Raw genomic sequence first — 12452 nt, 5'->3', positions numbered from 1 at the left:
TGTGGTGGTGTGCACCTGTAATCCCAGCTACTCAGGAGGCTGAGGCAGGACAATCGCTTGAACGTGGGAGGTGGAGGTTGCAGTGAGCCGAGATCACACCACCGCACTCCAGCCTGGGCGACAGGGCGAGACTCTGTCTCACAAAAAAAAAAAAAAAAAAAAAAAGATCAAAATAAGGAGTGACATAACTGAAATGTACTGTAAAAAGATCATGCCAGGAGGATCATGGTGGCTCGCACCTGTAATCCCAGAATTTTGGGAGGCCGAGGAGTCCTTGTGACCAGGAGTTCAAAACCAGTCTGGGCAACACCTTGTCTTTACAAAAAATTTTAAAAATTAGCTAGGCACGGTGGCATGTGCCTGTTAGTCTCAGCTTCTTAGGAGGCAAAGGCAGAAGGATCTCTTTCTTGAGCCCAGGAGTTCAAGGTTGCAGTGAGATATGATCATGCAGAGTGAAAGGGAAGGAGGTGTCAAGGATGATTCTAGGTTTATGGCTTATGCAAATGGAAGGATGGATATGTGGTTCATGGAGGCAGGAAATGCAGGAAGAGGGCAAGGTTCTGGGGATGGGGTGAAGGTAATGAGTTAGGCTGAGTTGGAGGAGACTTTGAATTGTCCAGTAGGCAATTAGATATTTGCATCTGGAGGGCAGAGGGTCAGGGCTAGAAATACAAATTTGAGAGTCACTGCCATGCCCAGGTTATGGAGGATGTGCTTGCAAAGCAAACAGAAAAGCCAAATATGTAGAAAGGAAATCAGAAGTGTGGCATTAAAAAAGCCAAGTAAGAGAATGTTTCAAGGAGTCTGTGGACAACAAATACATATTGGGCTTCTATTATGTATAAGGTCCTGTAAAATTGATACTGCTAGTATATATGTCTGAGGCCTTAAAGAAGCTTTATCATAACCACCTCTAAAGCTATGCCTTTATTCAGAGGTTTTTTTTCTCCTCAGTCTGAACAACATTGACTTCTTTCTCCTATTCCCAAACCCACTTGAACATGAAAGGTCACCTTTTTTTTTTTTTTTTTTTTTTTTGTTTGAGATGCAGTCTCGCTCAATCACCCACCCTAGAGCGCAGGGGAGGGATCTCAGCTCACAGCAACCTCCATCTCTGGGGTTCAAGAGATTCTCCTGCCTCAGTCTCCCGAGTAGCTGGGATTACAGACACCCACCACCACACCTGTAGGGAGCTGAAGGCCCATGGGATGTGACCGACTCAGCATTCCACTGGAGGCTCTATGATCAAACACCAAACTGTTAATCATGAATGTAGGATGTGAGCAAACTCACGACTGCTCCTGCCGACAGAAGATTTGCTGGAGGCAATCACTCCCTGGCACTGAGGTTATCCACTGCGACATCTAGAGAATGCGGTCTTGCGAGCCTACTCTGGACTGAGCAGCTGACCCCTTCTCCCACCTCCCTTCTCACTATCTCTTTTACCTAATAAATACAGAAGGCTGTGTAAAGCTCAGGGCCCTTGTCCACTAGAGGCAAGGAACCCCCTGACCCCTTCTTCCAAATATACTCTTTTGTCTCGTCTTTTATTCCCGCATTTGCCCTCCTTTGTTCAGCCCATAGGTCCGTGCGGGTTACATAGTGGTGCCCTGATCAGCAACAGAATCGGGTGCTCTACCCACACCTGCCTAAGTTTTGTATTTTTAATAGAGACAGGGTTTCACCATGTTGGCCAGGCTGGTCTTGAACTCATCTCAAGTGATCCACCCACCTAAGCCTCCCAAAATGCTGGGATTACAGGCGTGAGCCACTGCACCTGGCCGTGGTCACCATTTTTTAAAGTTCTATGTTCTTAGGCTAAAAAAAAAAATAAACTTCTCCCCAGCTATAACAAAAATTTCATATTATTCCTCTCCTACATCTCCAGAAACAGCCTAGTCAACCTGAAAATGTCTCATTATTGGAATACTCTGACAGGTTAACTATAGACATTAACAGCAATAGGTCCTTCCTACCCTTAGAATTACATCAAGATAGCTACACAAGTCAGAAATGCAACATGTCAGAAATACTCAATAAAGATCCTGATAGATTATAAGCTCCATGAGGGCAGAGAATCTATCTTGTTTACCCTGTCATCTGGCACATAACTAGCATTTAATAAATATTTAATCTTGTTTTAGTGATCTAGTCTTCAGAGTGCTAATCCTGAATGGTGACCCCAGTCATAGGATTACTGTGGATCAAGTCAAAGAAAATAAAATACATAAAAGTACTCTACTTCGGCACTTTTACAATTGTAGACTTTTTTTGTTTTGTTTTGTTTTTGAGACTGAGTTTTCCTCTTGTCGCTCAGGCTGGAGTACAGTGTCATAATATCGGCTCACTGCAATCTCTGCCTCCCATGTTCCAGCAATTCTCCTGCCTCAGCCTTCCAAATAGCTGGGATTACAGGTACCCTCCACCACCCCCAGTTAATTTTGTATTTTTAGTAGAGACGGGGTTTTACCACATCGCCCAGGCTGGTCTTGAACTCCTGACCACAAGTGATCTGCCAGCCTCAGCCTCCTAAAGTGATGGGATTACAGGTGTGAGCCACTGTGTCTGGCCTAATTGTAAACATTTTTTAAAAACGTTTCAGCATTAGCATTCTGCTGAGCTAGGTATTCTATAAGGATTTATTCCAACTGAATATGCGCATTAGAATGCTGTAAAAACTGAGAAACAGACTCAGATTTATTATGTACTTTTTTGTGTGATAAGTACTGTATATGTGTTAATTTAATCTTAACCAAAATCCCAGGAGATATTATCTTCTACTTACAGATGAGGAGACTGAGTAACTTGCTGAAGGTCACATAGTTGGTAACTTCCAGACATGTGATACAAATCCAAATCTGTATGACTCCGCAGCCCATGCTGGTTTGCCCATAGCAATGTCTCTCAAATTTTTTCATGAAGTAACCTCAAGTTGCAAGAAAAACCAAAACATATTCCCAGGGGGGGTTTAGGAGATTACTGAAGTATCCAGTTTAAGCCTGATGTGTCTCTGACCTCATACTTTTCTCTTAAATTTTATTTTTATATTTGCATTTTACCCCCACATTTTGTTTTTATTTCTATATACTTTTTTTTTTTTTTTTTTTGAGATGGAGTCTCTCTGTCACAGAGGCTGGAGTGCAGTGGCATGATCTTGGCTCACTGCAAGCTGTGCCTCCCGGGTTCACACCATTCTCCTGCCTCAGCCTCCCAAGTAGCTGGGACTACAGGTGCCTGCCACCACACCCGGCTAATTTTTTGTGTTTTTAGTAGAGATGGGGTTTCACCGTGTTAGCCAGGATAGTCTATCTCCTGATCTCGTGATCCGCCCACCTCGGCCTCCCAAAGTGCTGTGAAACAGGCGTGAGCCACCACGCTCGGCTAATTTATTTATTTTTAGAGGGAGTCTCTCTCTGTTTCCAGGCTGGAGTGCAGTGGCCTGATCTCACTCATTGCAACCTCTGCCTCCCGGGTTCAAGCTATTCTCCTGCCTCAGCCTCCTAAGTAGCTGGGACTATAGGCACACATCAACACGCCCAGCTAATTTTTGTGTTTTTAGTAGAGACAGGGTTTCACCATGTTGGCCAGGATGGTCTTGATCTCTTGACCTCATGATCCACCCGCCTCGGCCTCCCAAAGTGCTAGGATTACAGGAGCGAGCCACCGTGCCCAGCCTACCCCATGTTTTATTAAAGTTTATTTTCTTTTTCAAAAATTTTAATGATTTATCCACACTACACAGATGTAATGTCTGCTTAATATAAACCATTTCAAATGACTTAGGTAAATCATTTAACTCTTCCCTCCCTGAAAGATTTTTTTTGAGAAAAGTGATTACACAAGAAGGTGCACCTTCCATATTTATCCCGTAGCTTTGTTTAGTTCCTAGTGCGTGGCTTCAAAAACCTGGATCCCAGTTTGAAAGCATGACTACAGAGCAAATTGCATTAAAGACATCTTAAGAATGATGATGAAAATAATTATTATAGGCAAGGGCCAGAAGATTTTTTTTTTTTTTTCTGAGACGGAGTCTCACTCTGTCGTCCAGGCTGGAGTGCGGTGGCGTGATCTAGGCTCACTGCAAGCTCCGCCTCCTGGGTTCATGCAATTCTCCTGCCTCAGCCTCCCGAGTAGCTGGGACTACAGGCGCCCACCACCGCACCCGGCTAATTTTTTGTATTTTTAGTAGAGACGGGGTTTCACCATGTTAGCCAGGATGGTCTCGATCTCCTGACCTTGTGATCTGCAGAAGATATTAATAGCACTTAAATTATACAGCTATAGATAGAGTTGAGTGGGGGTTTTTTTGTTTTTTTATTTTGCTTTGTTTTGTTTTTGAGATGGAGTCTCGCTCTGTCGCCCAGATTGGAGTGGAGTTACGCAATCTCAGCTCACTGCAACCTCAACCTCCCGGGCTCAATTGGTTCTCCCACCTCAGCCTCCCAAGTAGCTGGGACTAGAGGCATGTACCACCATGCTGGCTAATTTTTGTATTTTTTGTAGAGATGGGGTTTTGCCCTGTTGCCCAGGCTGGTCTCAAACTCCTGAGATCAAGTGATCTGCCCTCTTTGGCCTCCCAAAGTGCTTGGATTCCAGGCTTAAGCCACTGTGCCAGGCCAAAGTAGTTTTGAACTTTCCACTGTCAACGAAAGAAATTCTAAACACGACCGATTCCACTGAGTTTGACCAAACTAACTGAAGACTTATTGTTGAATGTGGTAATACCATGTTTTTTCTTCACCCAAGAATCTGGGTGCTTTATAAGCATAAGCATGAATTCTCCCTGAGGATAGTATTTATGCAACCACTGAGTGCTCAAATATAGACCATATTAGAAGTTAAGCAATGGGTTGAGTGGCCAACCACATTTTGGCCAGTCCTACAAGACTTTCTCTGACCTACCAAATGGGGTATAAATGCTTCTCGTATTCTCCCCGCCAGTAGGGACTCAAAATCTTAATAGCTCGGGGTAGTAAAAAGGATGCTAGGTTTGAATCTTGGCTTTAAGAAAACTGTGCTGAGGTGTTTTGTTTGTTTGAGACAGGGTTTCACTCTGTCACCCAAGCTGGAGTGCAGTGGCGTGATCATAGCTCACTCCCAGGCTGAAGGGATCCTCCCACCACAGACTTCTGAGTAGCTGGGACGACCGGTGCATGCCACCATGCCCGGCTAATTTTTTGTACTTTTGGTACAGACAGTGTTTCGCCATGTTGTCGAGGCTGGTCTCAAACTCATGAGCTCAAAGAGATCCACCTGCCTCGACCTCCCAAAGTGCTGGGATTACAGGCACGAGCCACTGCGCCCGGCCAGCTTTTTTTCTTTTATCAGAATCGATATTAAACTATATGCTGAGCTTCCATGTCCTTATCTTCCTTTTGGCATGGCTATGGCCATTTGAAATGTGTGGGATTTGCTAAAGTGCTCAACATACGTTGTTTCCTTTTTTAGATCTAAGTATGTAGAGGGCTCTGATTTGCAATATTTAGAAAGTTCTTCTAAGCTGGGAAGAAAAGTCAAGACTAAGAATCATCGCCAACAGGGCCGGGCGCGGTGGCTCACGCCTGTACTCCCAGCATTTTGGGAGGCCGAGGCAGGCGGATCACGAGGTCAGGAGTTCGAGACCAGCCTGGCCAATATGGTGAAACCCCTTCTCTAATAATAATACAAAAATTAGCCGGGCATGGTGGCGTGCGCCTGTAATCCCAGGTACTCAAGAGGCTGAGGCAGGAGACTCACTTGAACCCGGGAGGCGAAGGTTGCAGTGAGCCGAGATCGTGCCACTGCACTCCATCATGGGCAACACAGTGAGACTCCGTCTCAAAAAAAAAAAAAAAATCGCCAATAGGTAGGGAATAAGTTACCCCCTGCTAAATAAGTTACACTCACCTAGGCAAGGAAGGAACTCATAAACCACCTTCTAGACTGCTTGCCTTCCTCCCCGAAGTTCTATAATTTAGAGGCGGTCACTACCACTGCTTGAACACCCCTTCCCAAGTCTGTACCACAAAAGGAGCTCTTGTGTAGCCCAGCCCCTCCCTCTCAGGACCCCAGGAGCCCAGACACACTAATGGGGACATTAGTTGCTTACTTTTCCAGCTACTGCTTAAGCTAGGCAGGCCATGAAGAAATAACGGTCTCAGTAACCTCCATGCTCGAGATACGACTCCCGGGAAGACGTGGGTGGGTGCGGGGAATGCGGACTGATCCCTCCCAGCGGCCGTTGGGGGCTGGCCCACAATCCCTCGCGAGGGCGGGAAAAGCAATGTGGTGGTTGGTGGGGGGGTCAGAAAAGGGGGACGGTCAGCGGGAAGAGCCAAGAGACTGCAACTCTACAAAGAGCACGCAGATTAATCCTAATGATTGTTCCCTGAGCTTTTCACACCAAAATAATGGTAACTGGCTAGTGTGTGCTCGTTACGCTCACTACTCCCACTCGAGATCATTCCTATTAATGACTCTGAGGCTTCACCTAACAGGCCACGGTGGAGGCAAGGAAATGTGGCGTGGAGAACCCACTGGGCCTGGCTCTCCGTCCTATGGTCTCCGTCCATCGTTTTCCAGTCAGGGTGTACATTTGATGAGGAATCTCTAAATGGGATTTTGGGGAATCATAACGGAATGGTGCATAAGTGTGAAAATTTACAAGACTGCGCAAAGCTGCAAGGCCCGGAGCGCCGTGCGGCCAGGCCGCAGAGCCGGCCCCTTCCGCTTTACGTCTGACGTCACGCCGCACGCCCCAGCGATGGCGTGCGGAGTTTGGCTGCTCCGGGTTTAGCCGCTGAGCCTGCGCGAGTGCGCGGGAAGACGTTCCGCTTTGAAATGCAGCGGGATTTGGTGAGTTTCCCGCTGTCTCCAGCGGTGCGGGTGAAGCTGGTGTCTGCGGGGTTCCAGACTGCTGAGGAACTCCTAGAGGTGAAACCCTCCGAGCTTAGCAAAGGTAACGACTCCTGATGGCAAGCTGAGGCACACCGGCCGCCGTCAGCGCCGCCTCAGTCTTCGTTCTCTCGCCTCGGGCTTCAGCCCAATCTCCGTTAGATTCTGCTTCCTCACACTTCCATGTTTACAGCGTGAAACAGCTCCTCGACTCCACTTAAAAGTTGTCTGAATGGTTAGGAGAACTGTGGTCGTGAAAACATTTACTAATTGCTTTTCCTCTGGCAATGCCTGCTGAATGCTTTGAGGATTGTCTCATTTAACCCTCAACCGGCTTACGTAGATTATTATATTCAGTATATGGATGAGAGAACTGATATCTTGGGGAGCTTAGGTAACTTTTCATGCAAACTGGGTTAGGAAATACTGGAGTCAGAATTGGTTGTCTAATTTTTGCTGTTCCAAGATCCAAGGGGTAAGGGTTAAATTTCAGAAATGCAGGATTTTGTGTAGGACTAGAGACACTAAGAATGAGAAAGGGAGTAGAATCCCCGGAATCTTGAGGAAGCAGTAGAAAGAATATTCTCCTCTTACGTAATTAACTGAAACACCCAAAACCTCATATTCCAGAGCATTGCAGATGGGAACCACTGCATCCTGAGACATACAAATATGAGGCTGGCGGTGGTCACTTGTTGTGCACATTACTCTATGACATGTCTGGACCTGTGCTATTCACTGAAGAAGATGGAACAGAATTTTAAGTTACTGCCCTTACTGATGGAAAATACAGAGGTTTCAATTCGCCTCTAAAGAATAAGTCTCGTGGACCCAACCTTAACTGTTTAAGTCATACCGCGCGCAGACTGTGTCCCCCAAAATTTGATGGGCTCTTTTTTCTTCAACAAGTTGGCTTTTCAAAGAAGAAATGTGAGACCCTGAGTAATAATGATCACTAACAACTATTGACCACTTTAGATGGTCTTGATATTCTACCAAGCTTTTTACATGTATCGTCTCATTCCCATTTTATAGAAGAAAAAAATTTGAGCAAAAAAGAAAAAGTGAAGTAACTTGCCCAAAGTCACGCAGTAAGTGGTGCCAGGGTTTACAAACCCAGGCAATCTAATTCCAGCATTCAGGCTCTTGATAGGGTTTTCATTTCCTAAATGTTGTCATCACCATTGTCTTTTATTAGCCCCATATTTATGGCTCATATTCTTATCAGATCAAGCACTGATATATCAAACTGATAAGTGATGTCATCCTCACCATTATTTCCTCACCAGCTTGTTTTGTAATTGCCATTTTCTTTTCTCAGGCCACACTGTCAGATGGGTGAAATTGTGTAGTCGAGGAAGCATAAATGTATTCTTTAAAATGCTTGTGCCTTGAATAATTGTTCTCATTAGTTTGGAGTGATATATGAATTTTTTACATCAGTTATTTCCATGGAAAGTTTTTATTATAAATAATACATGCATATGTGCTTCTTAAAGTTGTACCTTGTTTTAGGCAGTTAAAAAATCTATTTTCATTCTCATCTGAAAAATAATTTGTATACCTTATGAGAGCGAGATAATTATGGCTTCATAAGACCAAAATGGTTAGTAAAAATATGGTAATAGTGAGTACATTTTTATTTCTGCTTCCTGAGACACTTGTAGGTACTCAGAAATGCTTTAGTTGAATTGTTTCTGAGGTAATAGGTAATTCTTTATGTGATGACTAAGAAAACAAATACCTTTATTAAGCTGAATTTTTTTTTTTTTTTTTTGAGACGGAGTCTCGCACTGTCATCCAGGCTGGAATGCAGTGGTGCGATCCAGGCTGGAGTGCAGTGGTGCAGGTTCAAGTGATCGTCCTGCCTCAGCCTCCCAAGTAGCTGGAATTATAACGCGTGCCACCATGCCCAGCTAATTTTTGTATTTTTAGTAGAGACGGAGTTTCACCATGTTGGCCAGGCTGGTCTTCAACTCCTGACCTCAGGTGATCTGGCTGCCTCAGCCTCCCAAAGTACTGGGATTTTAGGCATGAGCCACTGTGTCCAGCCAAACTGAAAAATTAAATGGTTGATAGAATGTTGCATTTTTATGTTTCTCCACTCCTAGCATCACTGTTGTCTAAAAATTAATAAAGACAATCGATTATCATGTTACACTTTTAAATCTCTAAAATTAGGGTTCTTTTTTTCTTATTTTACTTTCAGAAGTTGGGATATCTAAAGCAGAAGCCTTAGAAACTCTGCAAATTATCAGAAAAGAATGTCTCACAAATAAACCAAGATATGCTGGTACATCTGAGTCACGCAAGAAGTGTACAGCACTGGAACTTCTTGAGCAGGAGCATACCCAGGGCTTCATAATCACCTTCTGTTCAGCACTAGATGATATTCTTGGGGGTGGAGTGCCCTTAATGAAAACAACAGAAATTTGTGGTGCACCAGGTGTTGGAAAAACACAATTATGGTAAAATCCTTTTAAGGGTGGGTTTAATAACATATTATGAAAGTAGTATTTTGTACTATCGTCAGGAAACCAAATAAGATATATATGTGCTCTTAATTTTAAGTGTGTATTTGCATTAAACAAAAATTAGCTTACTATTTGTGTTACTTCATTATCCGTTCTTGATAAATGTATGCAATTATTCTGATGTGAAAAAGTGTTTCTTTTGCAAATTGTACTGCAGTCATAAGGTTAAACAGGAAGTTTCTGCTTTATTCATTCCTGAGACTATATTTGAAAGTCAGATGTTTGAAAGTAGATTTATGGCTAGGGGTAGTGGCTCATGCCTATAATCCCAGCACTTTGGGAGGCCGAGGCAGGAGGATTGTTTGAGCCCAGGAGTTTGAGGCCTGCCTGGGCAACATAGTGAGACCTCGTCTCTACTAAAAATGGAAAATTAGCTGAGTGTGGTGGCACATGCCTGTGGTCCTAGCTACTTGGGAGGCTGAGGCAGGAGGATCGCTTGAGCTGGGGAGGTCGAAACTGCAGTGAGCCTTGATCACATCACTGGGCAGCAGAGTGAGACCCTATCTCAAAAAAAAAAAAGAGGCCGGGGGTGGTGGCTCACGCCTGTAATCCCAGCACTTTGGGAGGCTGAGGCGGGTGGATCACCTGAGATCAGGAGTTCAAGACCAGCCTGGTCAACATGGCGAAACCCCATCTCTACTAAAAATAAAAAAATTAGCCAGGCATGGTGGTTCACGCCTATAGTCTCAGCTCCTCGGGAGGCTGAGGCAGGAGAATCGCTTGAACTTGGGAGGTGGAGGTTGCAGTGAGCCGAGATCATGCCACTGCACTCCAGCTTGGGTGACAGAGCAAGACTGTCTCAAAAGAAAAAAAAAAGGTAGATTTATGTATAATAAGGGGCTCCATTTTGAGAGGCCTGGAAATGATTAAAATATTCTTAATTGGCCGGGCGCAGTGGCTGACGCCTGTAATCCCAGCACTTTGGGAGGCCAAGGCAGGCGGATCACGAGGTCAGGAGATCGAGACCATCCTGGCTAACACGGTAAAACCCCGTTTCTACTAAAAAATACAAAGAATTAGCCGGGCGTGGTGGCGGGCGCTTGTAGTCCTAGCTACTCGGGCAGCTGAGGCAGGAAAATGGCGTAAACCTGGGAGGCGGAGCTTGCAGTGAGCCTGGATCACGTCACTGCACTCCAGCCTGGGCGACAGAGCGAGACTCCGTCTCAAAACATAAATAAAATAAAATAAAATATCCTTAATCTTGGTTTTATAGGCATGCCCTCCGCGAATCCAGTTGATTTACATATAGTCGATTGGTTCACATTATATCTGGAGTCATGAAGAGTTAGACATTTCTGTTGCCTTGGGGAGTATATTTACATTTATAAAACTTTAGTGATACCTAACTTGTCATTATCTGGAGTTCAAAAACACTGCCTTAGATCATCATCATGATTTGGTTGTTTGTCATCTTTCTGTTGACAGTATGCAGTTGGCAGTAGATGTGCAGATACCAGAATGTTTTGGAGGAGTGGCAGGTGAAGCAGTTTTTATTGATACAGAGGGAAGTTTTATGGTTGATAGAGTGGTAGACCTTGCTACTGCCTGCATTCAGCACCTTCAGCTTATAGCAGAAAAACACAAGGGAGAGGGTAAGTTAGTAAATGATCTTCTTTTTTTCCGTATTAATAAAAGTAATTTGCATTTGTGCCCATCTGAGACCTCAGCAACACTCCATTTGGAATGTGAAGCCTAATTACTGGACAGTTAACTAGTGTTAAACTCTTTTACTACTGTTACAAAATGAGAAATGCCACAGCCTGGACTGGCTTTTTTTTCTTCCCCTTTTATGGCCCTCACTTCTTCCTGTAGGAGCTTTGGGACAAAACCTATGTATGTATTTCAGTCATCATACTCCATCTTATCAGGTGTAAGTTAATGGTGTCGGACACCTTAATATAAGCAACTGTTGTTAAATGCTTTCCAACGTATAAGGACTTCCATATTGGTTTTCCAAAAACCAAAGGTAGCTTTGAAAACCACGTTTGAGGCCGGATGCAGTGCTCATGCCTGTAATCCCAGCCCTTTGGGAGGCCAAGGCGGGTGGATCACGAGGTCAGGAGTTCAAGACCAGCCTGGCCAACATGATGAAACCCTATCTGTACTAAAAATACCAAAATTAGCCAGGTGTGATGGCACATGCCTGTAATCTCAGCTACTAAGGAGGCTGAGGCAGGAGAATCACTTGAACTCAGGAGTTGGAGATTGCAGTGAGCCTAGATTACGCCACTGCACTCCAGCCTAGGCAACAGAGTGAGACTACTCTGTCTCTTAAAAAAAAAAAAAAGAAAAAAAAAAAACAACGTCTGAAATGTTTGGATTGTTAAGCAGATTGACTTGGGGGCTTTGATTATATAGCTGATTTCATAACTGCACTAATTGTTAAAGTGTTTGGGAGGTGTTGTTTTGGTGCTTGTTATGTGAAAATAAAGTGACTGTAAAACGATTTTTTTTTTTTTTTGGAGACAAAGTTTCGCTTTTGCTGCCCAGGCTGGAGTGCAGTGGCACAATCTCGGCTCACTGCAACTTCCACCTCCCGGGTTCAAGGGATTCTCCTGCCTCAGCCTCCCGAGTAGCTGGAATTACAGGCATGTGCCACCACGCCCAGCTAATTTTGTATTTTTAGTACAGACAGGGTTTCTCCATGTTGATCAGGCTGGTCTCAAACTCCTGACCTCAGGTGATCCTCCCGCCTCAGCCTCCCAAAGTGCTGGGATTACGGGCGTGAGCCACCGCGCCCGGCCAATTTTTTTTTCTTTTTTGAGACAGAGTCTTGCTCTGTGGCCCAGGCTAGAGTACAGTGGCGCGATCTCGGCTCACTGCAGCCTCTGCCTCCCGGGTTCAAGCAATTCTCCTGCCTTAGCCTCCTGAGTAGCTGGAATTATAGGCATGTGTCACCATGCCCAGCTAATTTTTTTTTTTTTTTTTTTGAGACAGGGTCTCACTCTGTCGCCCAGGCTAGAGTGTAATGGCACAATCTCGGCTCACTGCAAGCTCTGCCTCCTGGGTTCACGCCATTCTCCTGCCTCAGCCTCCCAAGTAGCT

At 44.7% G+C, this 12452-nt stretch overlaps 3 protein-coding genes across 9 annotated transcripts in view; 1 reads left to right on the top strand and 2 right to left on the bottom strand.

The window, feature by feature from the left end:
* The window catches only part of TEX14 (testis expressed 14, intercellular bridge forming factor), a 142594-nt gene extending 136387 nt beyond the window's left edge, over window positions 1-6207 (bottom strand). For 5 of the 6 annotated variants that reach the window (XM_055386733.2, XM_055386734.2, XM_055386736.2 and 2 more), the window contains exon 1: window positions 6089-6201. The gene's annotated coding sequence lies outside the window, so the exon portion shown is untranslated. Of the gene's footprint in view, window positions 1-6088 lie in introns of all 6 variants that reach the window. The other variant, XM_055386735.2, reaches the window with a different exon arrangement.
* IGBP1C (IGBP1 family member C) overlaps window positions 1-6220 on the bottom strand; it is a 29263-nt gene extending 23043 nt beyond the window's left edge. The window contains exon 1 of the mRNA XM_055386761.2: window positions 6089-6220. The gene's annotated coding sequence lies outside the window, so the exon portion shown is untranslated. The remainder of the gene's footprint in view (window positions 1-6088) is intronic.
* A 67-nt stretch (window positions 6221-6287) lies between these two features.
* The window catches only part of RAD51C (RAD51 paralog C), a 41999-nt gene continuing 35834 nt past the window's right edge, over window positions 6288-12452 (top strand). The window contains exons 1-3 of one of the 2 annotated variants that reach the window (XM_031011705.3): window positions 6288-6937; window positions 9083-9341; window positions 10833-10999. In XM_031011705.3, coding sequence (XP_030867565.1) covers window positions 6820-6937; window positions 9083-9341; window positions 10833-10999 — 544 coding nt within the window. In that variant the 5' untranslated portion in view covers window positions 6288-6819. The remainder of the gene's footprint in view (window positions 6938-9082; window positions 9342-10832; window positions 11000-12452) is intronic. The other variant, XM_055386754.2, reaches the window with a different exon arrangement.

This window comes from Gorilla gorilla, chromosome 4 (genome assembly GCF_029281585.2).
Source record: "Gorilla gorilla gorilla isolate KB3781 chromosome 4, NHGRI_mGorGor1-v2.1_pri, whole genome shotgun sequence".
NCBI classification, from domain to species: Eukaryota; Metazoa; Chordata; class Mammalia; order Primates; family Hominidae; genus Gorilla; species Gorilla gorilla.
This window is presented reverse-complemented; position numbering and strand designations above follow the sequence as displayed.